At 35.8% G+C, this 20,743-nt stretch overlaps 1 protein-coding gene across 2 annotated transcripts in view; it reads right to left on the reverse strand.

Annotated features, from left to right (window-relative positions):
* The window catches only part of LOC127839403 (DNA excision repair protein ERCC-6-like), a 130,739-nt gene that overhangs the window by 33,689 nt on the left and 76,307 nt on the right, over positions 1-20,743 (reverse strand). For both annotated transcript variants that reach the window (XM_052367771.1, XM_052367774.1), the window contains one exon: positions 15,826-16,015. In XM_052367771.1, the coding sequence (XP_052223731.1) occupies positions 15,826-16,015 (190 nt within the window). The remainder of the gene's footprint in view (positions 1-15,825; positions 16,016-20,743) is intronic.

The following is a 20,743-nucleotide window of genomic DNA, read 5'->3' on the forward strand; positions in this document are numbered from 1 at the left end:
AATGATGGTGAACAAATGTGCCAAATGATTTTAAAATCTCACAATGAACGACAAAGTTATGGCCCGGACAAGCATTTGACCTTTGAACTCCAAGTGTGACCTTGACCTTGGAGATATCAATGTACTTATTTCACACGACACACCGTCCAATGATGGTGAACAAGTTATTTTAAAATCTAACGATAAATGACATGGTTATGATCGGACAAACTTTTGGTTTAAAACACACAAAGTGACCCAGTGACCTAGTTTTTGACCCGGGATGACCCATATTCAAACTTGACCTATACATCATCTAGATACAACTTGTGACCAAGTTTGGTGAAGATCGGATGAAATTTTGGGACAGACCGACAAAGTGACTCCTCTATAGCCCCCATTACCAATGGTAATGGGGGTATAAAAACATCATACCATAAGGGGTGAATTTATGGTATTTCAAATCAAAGAAGAGATGATAATAAACAGCCTTGGAACATACTTCTGTGACATGGGTTACGGACATTAGCCCTCTAGGACATTAGCTCCTAGGACATTAGCCCCTAGGACAAAAGCCCCTTCAAAAAAATGCACGCTTGGACATAAGCCCCCAGGTGTTTTAAAACGTTCAAAACTTGTTTTTAAGTAAGCATTTTTATTTCATTTTTTAAATTTTATATGTAAATACATACAATATATAGCTTGTACCACACACGTACATTTTAGTGTTTTTTTTTACAATTTCTTTACTATTTTTTCATTGGACTCTACTTATTTTGCAAACATTTTGCTATCTGACACCATCCAGAAGTCTAAAATTACCTTATAATAAGATACATAAGTAACATAATGTGTTGTTGTTGCTGTTTAAAACAAGAGCACCGCCTTGCGGGTGCAGACCGCTCATCTATTTTCTTTTTAAAGGTGAAGGGACTCTCATTTTCATTCACAAAGGAGGGAGGGGTGGAGTGAAGAGGGGTGTATAGTGTGGGGTTGTGGACATTTATTACATTATCTTCCAAAAAAGCGAAAAAAAAAGAAAAAAAAATCAGGGGCGGCGGGGGGGGTGGGGGGTGGGTGGGGGGGTGGGGGTGGGGGAAGGGCCATGGGGGGGGGGATTTTTTTGGGTGCGATGGTTGGACGGTATTTCAAACATAACCGTTTAAAAAAAAAATTGGGGGGGGGTGGGGTATAGTGTGAGGGTGTGGGTGGTAATTTGTGAGATGATCTTAAAAAAAAAAAAAAAAAAAAATTAAAAAAAAAAAATTGGGGGGGGGGGTGGGGTGGGGGGGGGGTATAGTGTGAGGGTGTGGTGGTCATTTGTGAGATGATCTTAAAAAAAAAAAAAAAAAAATAGGGGGGGGAGGGGGGAGGTGGGGAGGGCACGGGGGACGGTTTGGGTGGAGTCTATTGTGGTATGTCAGGTAAGAGTAGTTTCGTCAAAATATCAATCAAATCTAATCATAAATAAACAAGTTATGGCAATTTTAGCAAAATTTAATAATTTGACCTTGATAGTCAAGGTCATTCAAAGGTCAAGGTAAAATTCAACTTGCCAGGTACAGTAACCTCATGATAGAATGAAAGTATTTGAAGTTTGAAAGCAATAGCCTTGATACTTAAGAAGTAAAGTGGATCGAAACACAAAATTTAACCATATATTAAAAGTTACTAATCAAAAAAGGGCCATAATTCCGTAACAATGACAACCAGAGTTATGCAACTTGTCCTTTTACTGTACCCTTATGATAGTTTTTGAGTGTTCCAAGTATAAAAGCAATATCTATGATACTTTAGGGGTAAAGTGGACCAAAACATAAATCTTAACCAAATTTTCAATTTTCTAAGTATAAAGGGCCCATAATTCCATCCAAATGCCAGTCAGAGTTACATAACTTTGCCTGCACGGTCCCCTTATGATAGTTAATAAGTGTTGCAAGTATGAAAGCAATAGCTTTGATACTGTAGGAATAAAGTGGACCTAAACACAAAACTTAATCAAATTTTCAATTTTCACAGTATAAAAGTATACAAAGTATAAAAAGGGCACATAATTCTGTCAAAATGCCAGTCAGAGTTACATTACTTTGCCTGCACAGTCCCCTTATGAAAGTTAGTAAGTGTTGCAAGTATGAAAGCAATAGCTTTGATGCTTAAGGAATAAAATGGACCTAAACACAAAACTTAACCAAAATTTTCAATTTTCTAAGTATAAAAAGGGCACATAATTCTGTCAAAATGCATGCCAGAGTTATCTAACTTTGCCTGCCCAGTCCCCTCATGATAGTAAGTAAGTGTAACAAGTTTGAATGCAATAGCATTGATACTCACTGAGAAAAGTGGACCTAAATGCAAAACTTAACCAAAATTTTCAATTTTCTAAGTATAAAAAGGGCACATAATTCTGTCAAAATGCACGCCAGAGTTATCTTACTTTGCCTGCCCAGTCCCCTCATGATAGTAAGTAAGTGTACCAAGTTTGAATGCAATAGCATTGATACTTTCTGACAAAAGTGGACCTAAACACAAAACTTAACCGGACGCCAACACCAACGCCAACGCCGACGCCAAGGTGATGACAATAGCTCATTATTTTTTTTTCAAAAAATAGATGAGCTAAAAATAAATAAACCATTAATTTGATTAATTAAAAAAAAGATGAAATTAAATACCTAAAAAATGAATGTAAAAATAGGTATGGGGTTCATGTCCTAAGGGGCAAATGTCCTAGAGGGCTAATGTCCTAGGGGCTTTTGTCCTAGGGGCTAATGTCCCAGAGGGCTTATGTCCTACACTCCTGTGACAGGAGCTATGTGGGTCAATATTCTACATCAAAATAAGTGCTATTGTGGAACTACTAAAATGGCTTCCTAAAAAAAATACACTTGACCGTTAATCATTAATAACCTTAACATAATATTGATTCAATAACAATAAACATGTGTTTTGAGAACAAAAAACTCATTACTAAATGAAACAGAATGATGTCTTAATATGTTTATAGTTTATATTATTTCCAGCAATTTGACCAAGATGGATAAAATCAGTGGACATGGAAGCACATGCCCCCATGCCAGTCTGAAGTGGAATGTGCGCTCTGCAGTGGTCATTTAGCAAGAGGGTAGCAGACCTCGCAGTCACAGTGACAATACACATGTCAGCACATGACACTGCATGGGGGACCTGTTAATCCAATAAACCAACCACTTGCAGACTAATTAATGCAAGCAGACTGCCTACCAGTCTGCATGATATGGCCTTCAAAATGTGTCATATGGCAGACATGTACTCCACTTATTATCTTGACACTTAGGCTTACATAGTATAGAGTAGAATTAAGTTAACATTGTTTATTTTTATTTTTTAAAGTAATAAATGCTGTTTTTGTTTATAGATTTTAAAGAGAGCTATTATTTTGTGTAATTATTTAGATTTCTATTGAAATTGTTCCCCTTTAAACAAAGCAGTCTTGATTTCTGAAATGCCATTTTTTTGTCTAAACAAAAACAAGATGACTAAAAAAGATAAGTAGCATTTGTCCTAATTTTGAACAGAAAGGTTCAAAACGTAAGCTTCTATTATTATTTTTTCCAGTTGTTAGATGCTTATCCGCCCTATAAAATATTGGATGTCTAGTGAATGGCATTTTGATGTATATATTTTTTTCTTCTAAATTTATACAGAATATAAATAAATACAGAGTACACATAACATATCCTGAACACTTTGGTACAATAACAAATTGGCATTTGTAGAACATATAAAAAATTGGAAACAACCATTATATAAGGCAGTACCTTGGGGGACAAATCTTATGACCAAGTTTCACGAAGATCGGAAAATAAATGTGGCCTCTAGAGTGTTAACAAGGTTTTACTATAGCCATATAAGGAAAAATGCCCCGCCCCCTGGCAGCCATGTTTTTCAACCAACCGGCATCATTTTTTAACTCATCCAAGATATTATCGAGATGAATCTTCTGACCAAGTTTGCTGAAGATCGGAGAGTAAATGTGGCCTCTAGAGTGTTAACAAGATTTTACTATAGCCATATAAGGAAAAATGCCCCGCCCCTTGGCAGCCATGTTATTCGGTATCCGGAGAAGTGCCCCCCGGAGAACTGCCCCCTTATTTTAAAGGTGGCGGAGAGGTGCCCCCCCCCCATCAAATCGGTAGGGGCGGAGAACTGCCCCCTGTCAGAATTTAGTAGGCGGATATCTGCCCCCCCCCCCCATCAAATCTGTAGGGGCGGAGAACTGCCCCCCGGTGTCATATTAGTTATTAGTTACGTAGTGAAAACAATACTTACGGGTAATTTTACGTTATCGCCGTACACATTTTATCCGGTAACAATTTAATTTCAGTACAAGTATATTACCATTTATCGAACTGAATAACACAAATTGTCTAGAGGCATGTGATAATACTGTTTAAGGCCCTTGGTACGCATCTGCACCACTCACTATACATGAATGCCTTGTAAAAGTCGTGTTTTAATAAGAGCGCGAAACATAGTCGAGATCCACACAGGAAACGCGTGCGTGTTAATACTGGCAATGTGTTGCAACTAAATATAGACGTGCAACTACTTATGGAGGAAAAGTTACATCGGAATTAATTTACATTATAAAGATAGTATTGACCCATGGAAAAAAAGTTAATTGACATATAAAAAAGTAAATTAATAGGCAAGGCAAAGGCAATAATTTAGCTGACTTGAAGAAAAAAGTGAAGTGAAGTTGAATTTATAAGCAATTTATTTATTTCAAATAATTCAGCCGCGAAAACTTTTTATTAGCAAAAAGTTATTTGTTTTTCATTGTTCACATTGACGAAAATCACGTGATTATCAAGTTGGCGACGTGACGACGTCCATGCCGAGGTAGGTATTTTATGCCGTTTTATAACTTTTATTACTTGTACAACTTTATATTACTTTTGAAATTTCACTCAATTTCCATACATAATAGCAAGAAAGTTACTGGCGTTATTGTCATTATAATACTCGCTTTATATATCACCGCTATTTCTTTAATTAGGGGGCACTTCTCCGGGTCATCAATTCTGACAGGGGGGCAGTTCTCCGCCCATTATTAATCAGCAGGGGGGCAGTTCTCCGCCCTATACAAAAACAGTGAGGGGGCAGTTCTCCGCCCAGTGAAAAATCTTTGGGGGGGCAGTTCTCCGGGGGGGCACTTCTCCTAGAGCCATGTTATTCAAGCAAACGTAACCATTTTCGAACTAATCCAAGTTATGATTAAGACAAATCTTCTGACCATATTTCATCAAGATTGGACAATAAATGTGGCCTCTAAAGTGTTAACAAGGTTTTACTATAGCCATATAAGGAAAAATACCCCGCCCCCTGGCGGCATGTTTTTTCAACCAACCGGCATCATTTTCGAACTCGTCCAAGATATTATTAGGATGAATCTTCTGACCAAGTTTCATGAAGATCAGACAATAAATGTGGCCTCTCGAGTGTTAACAAGATTTTACTATAGCCATATAAGGAAAAATGCCCAGCCCCTTGGCAGCCAGGTTTTTCAAACAAACGTAACCATTTTCGAACTAATCCAAGATATCATTGAAACCAATCTTCTGATCAAATTTCATGAAGATCTGGAAATAAATGTGGCCTCTAGAGTGTTAACAAGGTTTTACTAAAGCCATATAAGGAAAAATGCCCCGCCCCCTGGCGGCCATGTTTTTCATCATTTTTGAACTTGTCCAAGATATTATTGGGATGAATCTTCTGACCAAGTTTCATGAAGATCAGACAATAAATGTGGCCTCAAGAGTGTTAACAAGATTTTACTATAGCCATATATAGACATATAAGGAAAAATGCCCCTCCCCTTGGGAGCCATGTTTTTCAAGCAAATGTAACCATTTTCAAACTCATCCAAGATATCATTTAAACCAATCTTCTGACCAAATTTCATTAAGATTGGACAATAAATGTGGCCTCTAGAGAGTGAACAAGGCAAATGTTGACGTCGCACAACGGACAATGCATGACGGACAAAAGGCGATCACAAAAGCTCACCATGAGCACATTGTGCTCAGGTGAGCTAATAATATGCAGTGAGAGGACACAAAAAGGGATTTAGTTTTCTTATATCAACCTAAAAAATATATTATTTGAATATCAATGTGCATGTATTAATGGATAATGCATACATTACTTAAATTATGCAAATACCAGCATTTATGGGATTATAAAAGTGCATCGGTCATGTGGTATGAAATACATATTGATTAAAAAAATATGTAAACATGCATTTTTTGAATTTATATGTTAATCTTCATAATGAATGTTTCAATCAGTGGATGAGGTAAAAACAACTGAAAACAACAATTATTTCTATAATAAATTTATTTCAAAATTAATTGTTTAGACATGTAAATTTGTAATAACGATATTTGAAATCTGGATATACAAAGCAAATCTCTTATACAAAATTTATGTTTTTCTTGTTTGATTTACAATTGGCTTCAACAAAAGGTACAATTTAATTAATAAATCTGTAATATCCATATCAATCAAACAAAAAAGACCTAACAATCCCGTATTAAGTCAAAGGTGTGACATTCCTTGAATGTTTTTTCTTCAAAGAGCCAGTAAGCCCTGCAGGCAGTTTGACCTGGTATTCTTTTGTGTACCATTGTTGTTATTGTGATTCTTCTGATAATTAGACTAGGTATGAGATAACACCACTGTCACATTCCCCCCAAGCCTTGTGCAACATTATTGTTGTTACAATTATTCCTACACATGTTATGTTATGCAATGTTCCTAAATGAAGTAAATACAGAATGACTTCACATAACTATTATTATTCAATTTCATTGTGTGTGAGAATAGAAAAATAACCTTCACTTTATGGAATATTGATGTTTTTTTAATGCTGTCATGTTATTAAAAAATATTTATGAAACATTATTTTCATTATTTATTGAACCATGTTTTATTTAATTAATCAATAAGTACAGAAATATAAGAGGATTAAAATGAGTGAAACTGTGCAATGGAACAATTTCATTAATGTTACAGTTCACACTGGTTCCAGATGGTGAACAGTAAATTAAAATGGACAATATACAACCTAGACTTTGAACAGAGATATTTTGTCATTATGTTTTTAATTTCAAATTAAACTAATTATAAATATGAAATAAAGTCTAGTTTGTTTATAGGTGAAATCAAATCCATCACAGAGTAATGTAAAAAAAAGGATTTTGCCTCACGTAGAATAATTTACAACTGTTAAAATATTAAATTTAATCATTACTAATAATTGAACCTTGATATATGTCTGAAACTAACATGAAGCCCTTACTTTTATCACATTTTGAACAAACAGCAATCCAACATTACACATACAAAATTCAACCTTAACCCTTTCAGTGCTGGAACCGAATTTGAAGGCCTTTGCAAACAGTTTGGATCCAGATGAGACGCCACAGAATGTGGCGTCTCATCAGGATCAAACTGTTTGCTATTCTGAAAGTATTCTTTGAAAAATTCTAAGAAAATGCTAATTTAACAAATTCAGCAGGTGACATTTTAGCAGACTACAAATTTCCCAGCATGCAAAGGGTTAAATGTGAAGTATTCATCCAAAGATATTATTTTGATGAATTATTAAGAAATGTTTGTTAAATATTTCAACATTTCAAAAATATTGTATGATTTTATTTTTATTCTAAAATTAAATGCTGGAACAGTTACAGTCTTTTTTTCCAAAATAAATCTTTGTTCAAAATGTGATATGTACGCAACATATTTGTGTCACAAAAGGAAATATTCTTGGAATTTTTACATTTTTTGAGACTTGCTGATATTGTGTACACAATAGAAGTGCCAGACAGTTGACACCAGCCAATCGTCATCTCCCTATGATCACATGTCCACCGGAAGGTGTGGCCTAAATCATATCTTGCTTAGCTGTGATTGGCCAGGACTGCCTGAGGGCATAATAACTAGTTGTTTTCATCTTGTGTGATAATCAGTGACCAGTTGTTGTGCTTCCTAGTTGCAAAAAACAATTGCATTGTACTGTGTGATTAAAATAAGGTTTATAAAAACTTCAAAGAAAAGTATAGGATAAATGGCTTAAAAGTATTTGTTCAGTAATTAGGAGAGATTTGCACTTGCACAGAAGTTGAAAATAGGGACCAGGAAAGCCAGTGGGCTACCAGATTTTGGATGGAAAGGTTGGTGTTTTGCTGCATTTTTTATTTAGCACATTAGTAATTAGTCCTTTTTTCTACAATAACTTGTTATTAAATCTCATAATTCATAATACAATAATTTTCGAAATAACTAATACACACAGATATAGCATTTTTTCCATGCTTAAGATTTTAACCAGTGTGTTATGCAGAATTATTTAATAATGCAAATTGAATAGGATATTTTTGGTTTTCAACATTTTATATTCAAAATTAATTAATTAACTGTTATGGTTGCTGGTGTCCCTACATAGCCTTGTGTGTGGGGAAGATTGTCAACCTGCACCAAGATTATGCCAGGTGTAGCTACAGCCTATCAACTTTAGTGAGGACAAAGCTTTCACAGGAATGTACTTATACCTGACACATGTCGCCAGCTACCTTTGGATGGCTATGGAGACCAAGAAGTTTTGTGAGCCCTGGCATAAAGTTGAGTGTTAGTGGTCATGTCTTGCACCAATTTTATGCCAGGTGTTTATGAGACTTGCACCAGAGTTCTTGGAGTAACAGAACTGCATTATACCAACACAGAGCCCCTCATGTTTATATGTGCTTGCTATTTCTTGTGCTAGCACTTATAAATGCTGGGGGGTGCTTGCTGGTACAGCATCAGACAATTTTACACTGACATTATCATCAGAGTGACGTACCCTGCAGTTATACAGTGCTCGCTTTTCCTTTTGCTAGCACTTATAAATGCTAGGGGCATGTTGTTTTGAAATTCTGCATGAAAAAATGTTTAAGGCACTATAACAATGAAAATTGAATAAAAAAATTGAGAAATGTTAAGTGATTCTCTGTATTCCTGAGGGCTAATGTGACAGCTCTATTAGCACTTAGCAATGCTGGGGGTCGCCTAACTTTGTGCAACAGGAAACACATCAAAGCCTTAGAACATTAATGTACTTGCTGCTAATTCCCCTTATCAAAGGACGCTGATGTACAATGACCAATTATGGAAGCTGGAGGATATTGCGAGTTTCCCATCTACATGCGCCAGGTGAGGAAAGACAGGAGGACCAACAGCGTTGTGGGCTCCCCCAGTATTCACAGGTGCATGTGTGTCATGGTACAAGCACTTTTGTATGCTGGGGGCGTCTGCAATCTTATCTCAAAACCACTGGGAGGACTCATAGTTGTAGGAAAGCAAGGCAGCTACTTGGTGTCCCTGGTATCTATAGGTGCTGGTGTGATGTAACTACTATAGGAAAGCAAGGCAGCTACTTGGTGTCCCTGGTATCTATAGGTGCTGGTGTGATGTAACTACTAGCACTTATGAATGCTGGGGGTACCTTGGTAGACAAACAGCAGGGTAGATGTCCAGAAGTGAGTGTCCTTATGAATCCTGATATTTATGGGTGCTGGTGTGGTTTTAGACAACTAGCACTTATAAATGCTGGGGCTTAAAGGAACTATACTGCAATAGAGGATGTAAAGAATATTTAAAACTAGTTCATTCTGTTTTTTTCGGCGTAAGCTGTCTTAAGCCAGCTTTTCACCTTAGCCTGACCTTTGTAAGTGTCCAATAAAATTCCAATAAAATTTCCCGCGGCTAGGTACGAATGAATACACTTCATTTAATCCATTGGCTGATTTGAGTATACCACCAGAACATTGGAAACATATCCGCATCTTTGTAACACTGTTTTACTGTATGAAACAATTTTATCTCGAATGAAAAGGCTTAATAGATAGAACTGTTTTACACTCAATTCTCGACATCAATACAGTTTGTGCGTACACCTTTTATTTTCAGAGTATTACCAGCGCAAGAGCGTTTATACTTAAAAGGCTATGTTCTCATATTTAGTACTAACTTCCTTATTCCTGTCAACATGTTAACATGTAAAAGTATAAAGAGCAATGGAAGCGAGGCCTCACTTTAAAGCATTGCATTTCAACCCGCGAGGTATATCGGGTCAATTCGCTGACATTCAGAGTTTATATACAGGTCATCACCGGAGTAGGCGGCCAGTAAAATAATCATTATATAATAAAGACGCTATCCGTGAACTAGGTGACCTGGAATTTTCTTTAGACCAGAAATATGTTAAATGAAGATTATTCAGCAATATAATTATGGTATGTAAATAATAGATTCTTTATGTGTTTTCAACAATACAATGATAAATATTATTGTTGATAAATTTAACAATAATTATTCGTCCATATTGCCTAATGTACTAAAGTGATATTATGAGCATGTAACAGTTTATAGGTGTCAATCGCAACCGTTGATTATTTTTGATGTTTCTACTTCATATACACTCATATTAATTAATGCAGCATCATCATACTAAAACAATATACCAGAAAGAGAAAAATAATGCATTTGAATATCAACCGTACTTTCGTTTGACAACTGATCATGCGTTTACGAGTTGAACCTAAATTTAGTTTTAGTGCAGATTTGTTCATACGACACAAAGACATGAAATTGTTTTACGGATCATTTCAGCTTACAGGACTGGGTGGGTCACGTAAGAATATCGAATATAAAATATATTTTAATAAACAACTGTTAGCAAGGTGAGTTGCAGTTAATTAATCAGTAACCACATTTTAACTAACTATTTTGACCTGTTAATTCTTTTCAGCTCAATTCAACAGTGCAAAATGCCCATAATATCACTTAAAGCATTTGCACGATGATAATTGATACTGTTAATAATCGAATCAAATAGCAATGCCCGACAAACCACTAAAACAGGTTTGTTCGAAGAACGCGCCTATAAATACGGATACTTCTCGTGTGGCCGGTTGACTCATATGTTTAAATTTCACTTCCATTCTTCTTTTGGTTTTCTGTTTTGTATCTAAAGGTTTATGACCAGCAATATGTTATAATGTAAAATAAGCCGCGAAAACTCCCCGTAACATCCCGTACTGCGTGTGATGCAGCTAAGAACTGCACAGAAAAAGACATTCGCTATCCTTGATCTCATTCATTAAACTATTTACGCCGTATATCTTTTTAAAAGATATTTCTTGTTTGTACTACAATGCAATTAACATAAAATGTTTTAAAATAATTGTTTAACTAGTGCAACATGTTCGCACAGTTCAAACAACTCGGCTAATATGCATGCAGACTGGCATTTAACCACATTGTTTATTTGGTCAAAAAAATTATTGTGTATGGCGAGAAATTAATTACTTACATCGAGCAAGGTGTGAAAAACAATACCAGGTATGTTAACAATTTTATGCAGTTATCATTTTAATTCCAATGCATGTAGATATCATCGTGTCAGTTTATTGAACTGATAAACACTGTTTTCTTCCCCAATCTTTTATTTAAAATCGGTCTTGATTATGTGGTTCACATTTCTCTGCTGATTCATTTGAAAATGGAGGGAGAATAAAGATAATTGAACAAATGAACGAATCTCCAAAATCTGGGTTTTTTACGACAAATTTATATAGGAAAGGCAAAAACCAACAATATATATAAATCAGAAGGCAATATTAATTTCTGAATGGGTACAAAAGATTGTCTGTCTTGGTAAGGCCTAACTACAGTAATATTCATGTGAAAAAATCTTGAACTATAGATCCGAGTGGTCAATTGTTATACTGGTAAGTTGAACACTTTAACATTGTTGTTCTTTGAGCTTAAATTTAAAGACATTGAGCTTAAACGAAAGATTGCCGTCATCATTCACATGGATCGGAACACACATCGATATTGATCACAATTAATACTAGTGACTGCATAGTATGCTAAATGTGAATTTGAAAAGGTTTTCATAAATTTATAGTATCAATAAGATGGTGTTAATTTTACTGTCTGTTTTAAGGTTTGTCATTGTGGTGCAGGAGGTTTGCTTAGTCAAAATCAGTCTATTTCCTCCCCTCAGACGCGTTAATCGCACCCCAGACAACATGGTTTATTTGTCTGTAGCTTGTGGCTTATGCAGTTGAAAGCCTTGGTAACAAGACAACAGGACAACCACTCCCTAAGCGAAGGCGCGTGGAATTGTCAAAACAAAGACAAAATCAAAGTGATCAAAGAGTCAGAGATGTTGCCTAAACCTAAATTTAAGATGCTGTCAGAGAAATATGGTGTAGGAAAGTCGACGATCGGGAGTATCGTGCAAAAAACAGTCTGTGTACTGGTCTCATTAGGCAAAACAACTCTTCACCAAACAAAAGTCGGTTAAACAATAAGATGAAATGTGAAAAGATTAACAAACTTGTATTGGACTGGCCCTGTATTATACGGGCTAAGTTATTGCCGATCTCTAGTACAATCTGAAAGTGTGTGTTTTGCCACATAATTGACCTTCTGAGAGTAAAATAGTCAATTTCTGCTCTAAACCAGAAACCTTTCTAAACCAGAATTTCGTCTCGAGTCCGGGTTGTCCAGTTTAGAGGGCATCCACTGTATGTGGTTATCTCTAATGTCTGTCCGTCTGTCATGGCCACTATCTCCTTCTACACTATGAGCACTAGAACCTTGAAACACACATTATGCATGAGTAATGTGCCACAGTGCACTATTTAGAATTTTGATCTGACCCCTGGGTTAAATGTAATGGGGGTTGGGTGGGGCCGGGTCAGATATTTTCATTTTTTAAGGTTATTTTAAATTTAACTTCTTAATTTCTACACCAATTTACTTCAAAGTGATACTGAACATCTCTTATGACAATGCAGTCAATCTTAACTATGCATGGCCCCATTACCAACTCTGGTGTGCCCCCTGGTTCACACATGCGGCGTGGGGATACACGTCGGCCTTTGCCGTGCCATTTCTAGTTAAAAGATATTTCATGTATCAAGTTAATCTTACCAAAAATGTAAACCGTTGGGGTAAGGGTCAGTACATGCAGTAATGAAGACTGAAGAAATTGTGTTTGAATAAATGACCCATTGAAACTACCAAAAATACAGTCGAAACTGACCTAACGACCACCTGAGTTTAACGGTCACCTGCAGACAACAGTCAGCCAGGATTCCCCCCCGACGAAAATCACTCTATATTACACTTGAAAATAACGGTCACCTGTCCATAACTGCCAGCCACTTTATTCCACTTCGAAATTCATGTTTGAACTGAAAACAACGGTCACGCGTCATTTGTCTCGAGTTTCTAACATTAAAAACAAAAACGAAACAGGTGCACGTAACAATGAGTATGTGTATAAGTATTACTTATCTGCTGCATTCATAACAACAAAGCATGATCGTGTGACGAAGTCAATTAATCTTTATAGCTTATAAGGTGTTAAAAACAACACTTAGCAGGGGTGTGATTTTTCCGCGGATCCGCGGATTTCCGCGGATCGGGTTGTCCTGGATGTCACTTCTGAAATTTGCGTAAATTCGTTTTAAAAAATGTTGGGGAGAGGGGCTACCACCGATTCCGCGGACGTATTTCATAAGCGGCCCGAAATATCCGCGGCCCACTAAATATCTCCGCATTTTACACTGGTAGATTCTGCCTAAGCATTTTTAAAACGAGCCATATAATTGGCTGTCGTTTCCCAATCTTCCAATTAAAATCGTGTTCTTAAAATGCGCTCTTTGATTTGTTTGCAAATGGCGCCATTGTGAAGAGAAACTTAAGATTATTGAAAATACAAATAGCAATCGAATAAACGACTGACATCACCTAGTCTGATAGGAATAATGAAATGTGTTTGTCAAAAAAAAGACTACGTTTTAGACACAAGCAACACATATTTTGTTAAGAAATGTGCCCACTGAATTTGTGTCACGGAAACCAGTGTTTGCAAATTGGAGTTTAGTCTACTCGCGAAGTAAAACAATTTAGAAGAGTATCGTTCGAACATGGAAATAGACAAACATGATTTGATTTTTATATGTCTGTGGGTCTGTGTATAATCAGATTCATATGCATATTATGCTTTATTATGTTTGTCACGCTGTTCAGTTAACTGAAATAGCTTTGAACTGAGTGAAGATGTGAAATGCAAGATATTGAAAGGTAAACAAATTAAATATATCAATTTAACTCAGTTAATACATTATTAACACCAGAAGAACACTCAAGTGTGTTTGTTTATATTTAGTTTGTTAACTGTAATTCAATACATTGAAAAACTGCTGCTATTGATCACAATAAATACTTACTTAACTGTTTACTTTGCATCCTCAGTATGTTAAATGTAAAGTTTAACAGGTTTTTATAAAGAAATATTGTTATGAAGTTCAAAAAGTTGTTTATTTTAATGTCTGTTTTTATGCTTGTCATTGCGTTATGCGCGTCATTCGCGTAGTCAAAATCAGTCAACAGAATTTTCCTCCCCTCTGACATTGCCTCAATCACACCCCTGCTTAGCTAGCGAGTGTTGTTATAAGAAGGCGATAAAAGGATTAGTGATCGTCTATTCAGGAAAAATGTACACTGAATTGCAACTTTTATAACAAATTTAATATTTTTAACAAAATTTTGACTTCTTTTTCTTTAAATTATAACGATATGGTTATACCGTACTGTCAGTTTATGACAGCGAATCCGCTTTTATAAATTTTTGGACGTGACGCAATGACATGCCACAATCTTTATTTAAAAATACCTTCAAATAATGTAATACGAACTGTCTAATTTACTAAATGAACGTACTATCGGTTTATGACAGCAAATTCGCTTTTTAGACTTGTTCGGTCGTGACGTCAATGGCATGTGACAAGCTTTATTTACGAAAGAACGTGATGCATGAGCAAACAATTATACTAGCCTTGATAAAGTCATTGATTTAGTTTAACAATATGAAATTAAATCAATTTATAAGATATTATTCTGTATTATTCAATGTATGTTAATAATGATATTATGCTTAGTTATCGGCAATGAGCCTTTGTTTCACATTGTATGCAAACATCTGTGTGGGGTAACGACGTAGCAATACTACCAACTAACCAACCATCTTAAAATTGTGATCCGAAAACCACAGTCACCTGTGGACAACGGTCACTTTGGTCATTTCCCTTGACTGACCACTGTTCTCAGGTTTGTCTGTATGTAAATAATTGAATAATGCATTGCAGTACATGTATTTTTGAGACTATTAAAGATAATGTCCATTTGGGACGGGAGTTTTCCCACTGAACATGCGTAATCGCCTGACGTATTGCTCCCGATAATTACAACAATAAATACACCAAAACGAGACACTGTAAATGTAAGCATATTTTTCTTGCGCTTTTTACTAAAACAAAGAAATACACTTTACATAAAGCGCTGTTTAGAGCAAGCATTTATTAAATTTGGTAGCGTGTTTTGGATTATACATTTAATTATGCTCGTTTTAGAATTAAACATACCTTTCAGAAAAAAAGGACCATAACTGAGTAATTGACATATGGTTTATGTTGCAAATTGACATGCATCATCCTCTAATCCATTTATACACTCACACTGAGTGTCAATGAAGTTTGTCTCAGCAGTTTAAAGATCCGGCTCCAAACACAAAAGTGTGCCCACCACCTAAGGTGGGGATAACAAAAAAGTCCTAATAAGATTGGAAAATATGGTAAAACCATTTTTAAAACAGCTTCAAAATGCAACCCTTTTGATAACAGACAGACAGACGGACACACAGACAGACACCATGTTTAATGACCAATAGTAACTGTGTACCTGTAAGGGTTCTTGGCAGTGCCGGTGGTCTGTCTGGTGATGGAGTCCTTGAAGATCTGTCGCCGGTAGATCTTTTCCTCCACAGTGCCACACGTGATCAGCCGGTAGATCACCACGTTTTTGTCCTGACCAATCCTGAACACACGGTCCACCGCCTGGGCATCAGTCGCTGGGTTCCAGCTCGGGTCATCTTTATGAATAGAAATTGGGTTATTTACGACAAATAAAATGTTGGTAATCCAGGAGTGCAAAACTACATAACATACATAATTTGTTTGGGCTTTGTAGAGCAAATTGTTGAATAATTTTTATACCACTTTTACAGCAAATTTTGTTGATTAAAGCCCAGTTGATAATTTTTTTGCTATAAACCACATCACAAAATGACGTCATAAATCCAGCGAAATTATCCAGTTATTGAGTTAATTTGTTAAAACTAATTTGTTTAAATAAAAAGGTTTACTGAATAAAAAGTGGGATAAATAGATGAGTGTTGATTATAGATCAGGTTTATCATGCTCAGCATGAAAACGAAAAATCACTCCCAAAGGCTTGTCTTTTTGTTTTCTAAACCTCGCATGATAAACCTGATCTATAATAAACACTAACCTATTATTCTCTAGTGTTTTTCCCAGGAGGGCAAAGGGGCATGGCGCATTACTTTCAAAAAGGGCATTTTAGCGCGCAGTTTAGGCAAAAAAGGGCAAACACGTTCCCTGAATACCTGAATTACGGGGCAACATGTAATCGCATCTGAAGCAGTTGTGGAAAAAATAACATATAAACAAGCACATTTAATGGTAATTGATGTATTTAACTTACTATGATTTATATTAATATATTTACCTTGCAATGTACATTCAAATTCCATGCTGTTTCAATCAACTTTACCGCTGGACAAACATAATAAAGCAATATATGCATATGAATCTGACGATACACAGATCCACTAACATATAAATGAAACCATGTTTGTCTTATCCCATTTTCTAACAATAATCTTGCCAGATGTTTAAAATAACATTGGGAGTAAATTGATCGCTAACAATATGCAAACACTCGTTTCCGTGACATACATCCACCGAATCACCAATCCACCAAGTAGATTACAAATAAATAAATAAAGTTGTTACTATCTTAAACATTTTTATGCATCGTTGATTATCACAGCAATTCATTAATTCCTTCTTAATGTATAATCTCCATCGTTAATTCGATAGTTTACGATGTTATTTGCCATTTTTGCTGAGTCAGAATTTAATTCTGTATAGTCCGCCATGTTGTTAAAATGTCAAATGATGTAAGCGACAGGTGCTCATAGCAACGTTAAATCGTATACGCGATTCGCATTTTGTTAAATTAGTATACGTCTCAGTAATTAGTTCAATAATTAGATCTAATTATCTTAAAGACGAAAGCGAAAAAGAATAAATTTGTTTGTGTTTTTAAATGTAATTATGCGTAAAAATATATGTTTGATATAACTGAATAGTGCATGCCACGAGAATAACATCGTGTTTTTTATCAAAAGTCTCCGAAGTAACGATTTTATCGTGGAGTGTACACATTGTCGACCGAAAAGTGCGCTTGGTATAACATAGCCTCTGGCATTATCGATTGATACTGACACGGGGTTATTCACGCATGACAAATTCACAGCTTTGGAGCAGTTTACCTATAAATCGAGCACCGTAATCGATTAAATCTGTTCAAATATAGTCGATTAGATGTTGACGTCTCTCGAGTAAATCAAGCACAGTCAGAGCGTCACAGACAATAAAGGACGCTGATTTTGCGGACCAAGTTAGATCGTAAGGCAATAAAGATGTTATCCATAAGGGCGCGTGGCGAAATTTGCCTTTGAAAAGAAGGGTGCGTGGCGAAATTTGCCTTTGAAAAGGTCAGCGTGGCGATCCGGGAGGGCGGCGTGGCTTTTCGCCACGCTAAAATGGCCTGGGAAAAACACTATTCTCTATCTAATAATTATAGTGGAATCATGGACAGCAATTTTAAGTCATGTTGCTCATTAAGCATTTTTGAACGTAAATGTTTTGTATATTAAAGCTAAAATAAATACGATGCAATGCATGTGTAAACCAAAAGTCTCATAGGAAATGAGCTCAAGTATGTTTTGAAATTTACCAGACATTGTTCTTCTCTTAAGAAAACATGAGAAAATACATTAAATTAAGTTTATTTCTATCATATTTGTAACGATTTAAAATATAGTAAAATTATAACTTAACTTAGATGTGTTCTTTATAAACCATGGTAAAACATTTAAATAAAAGTGAAGAATGCTTCTCTTTTTTTTTTTAAACTAGTTACAAGTATTTTTAAACAGCAATTAAAAACTCTATAGAACTTGGTGAAACTTGACAGCCGTTTTGAAATGCATACTTTCCCATCATATGTGAACAAAGTAAAGGAAAAGGGGGAAGTTTGTATTGTTGCCGGCTATCGCTTTAAAATCATTTAAAGGATTGAAACCAGAAAACTTCACAACAACCAATAAACAAGAGGGCCAAGATGGCCTACTTCGCTCATCTGAGAGGAGTCGGTTCATTCAATCTTAACCAAATGTCAAACCTGACCAAGATATTGTCCAGACAAACATCCTGGTCAAGTTTCATCATTATTGAACCAAAACTCTGGAGTATGGAGTGTAATTGTTTTTGTAAGATTTGACCTGGTTATTATATTTTGAGTTGACCCACCCTTACCAAACATCAAACTTAATTGCTTACAAAAATAAATATTATGACCAAGATTCATAAAATCTGAAACAAAATTGTGACCTCTAGAGTGTTTACGAGGATTTTGTATAATATAATGAAAATTTGGACAATCTAAGGGCAATAATTATGGCATTAATTGTGTGATTTTGCTCATTATCAAACTTGACCGAGATCTTTCAGCAACTTTGATAAAGAATGCTTAAGAAATGTGAATGCTAGAGTGTTAACAAACCAAATGTGGACAGACGGACGGCGGACAAAAACCAATCCTAAAACCTCACCTGAGCAATCAGGTGAGCTAAAAAGTGTTTCACCGATCTGAGCAATTTTCCAACTTGTCAGAGAAATCAATAAAACCAATGTATTGACTGAGTTTCACGATGATTAGGCAAAAAATGTGACTTCTATATATATATATATATAAGTGTTCTATCACAAGGTTTCTCTCTAGTCACATAAGAAAAACTGCCCCACCCCCTTGCGGCCATGTTTTTTTTACCGATCGGGACCATTTGCGACCACATCAGAGATATATATAAAACCAATCTTTTCACCAAGTTTCATGATGATTGGGCAAATAATGTGACTTCTAGAGTGTTCACAAACTTTTTTTTTTTACTATATAAATATAAGAAAACTGCCCCCCCCCCCCCGGCAGCCATGTTATTCAACTGACTGGAACCATTTTTTAACTCATCTCTCGTACCAAGGAAACAAATGTTCTGACCAAATTTCATGAAAATTCGGCCAAAAATGTGACTTCTAGAGTGTTCACATGTTTTCACTATATACATATAGAGAAAAATGCCCCACCCACTGGCGGCCATGTTTTTTTCACCGATCTGGACCATTTACAAACTCGTCCGAGATATCAATAAAACCAATGTTTTGACCAACTTTCATGATGATTGGGCAAAAATTGTGACTTCTAGAGTGTTTACAAGGTTTCTCTATAGCCAAATTAGGAAAACTGCCCCGCCCACTGGCGGCCATGTTTTTCAACTGAACGGAATCACTTTTGAACTCAACCAACATATCATAATTAAGGCAAACATTTTGATTAAATTTCATGAAAATTGGACCAAAAATGTGACTTCTAGAGTTTTTACATGTTTTCACTATAACTATATAGAGAAAAATGCTCACCCACTGGCAGACATGTTTTTTCACTGATCTGGACCATTTTCAAACACATCCAAGTTATCAATAAAACCAATGTTTTGACCAACTTTCATGATGATTGGACAAAAATTGTGACTTCTAGAGTGTTAACAAGGTTTCTCTATAGCCAAATAGGGAAAACTGCCACTATATACATATAGAGAAAAATGCCTCGCCCACTGGCGGCCATGTTTTTTCACCGATCTGGACCATTTTCGAACTCGTCCGAGAAATCAATAAAACCAATAATTTGACCAACTTTCATGATGATTGGGCAAAAATTGTGACTTCCAGAGTGTTTACAAGGTTTCTCTATAGCCAAATAAGGAAAACTGCCCCGCCCACTGGCGGCCATGTTTTTCAACGGACCGGAACCACTTTTGAACTCAAGCAACATATTATTAAGACAAACATTTTGACAAAGTTACATGAAGATTGGGCATGAAATGTGACTTCTACAGTGTTTACAAGTTTTTTCTTTTTTTTGACCTAGTGGCCTAGTTTTTGACCCGGCACGACCCAGTTTCGAACTCAACCGAGATTTTATTGGGACAAAGCTTCTGACCAAGTTTCATGAAGATCGGACAATAAATGTGGCCTCTAGAGTGTTTACAACAAATTTTAACAGACGGACGGATGTACGACGGACAAAGACCGGTCACAAAAGCACACCTGAGCAATCAGGTGAGCTAAAAAGACATGTGTGTCGAAGTCGAAGTCATTCAGAAAATGTGTCCCTCTGACCTTTACATTTATTTTGTTGGCTTGAAAATTATAAGTGGTTGTTCTTCGGAAAGATTAACAACAAAGAATTCTCTAGATATTGCATTGAAGCCATAATTGAGATATAAGCCTCATTGACCTTGACTTTTAACCTGATGATCTTGAATTCAAAAGGCATCTTTTTGTTCAACCAAAAATCCAGTGTCAAATTGCATTATCATTGGTCATATCATTCACAATACATTTTGTAAAATCGACTTTCAAATTGAACATAACATTCATCTTTGACACGTTCA

Source organism: Dreissena polymorpha, chromosome 1 (assembly GCF_020536995.1).
Source record: "Dreissena polymorpha isolate Duluth1 chromosome 1, UMN_Dpol_1.0, whole genome shotgun sequence".
NCBI classification, from domain to species: domain Eukaryota; kingdom Metazoa; phylum Mollusca; class Bivalvia; order Myida; family Dreissenidae; genus Dreissena; species Dreissena polymorpha.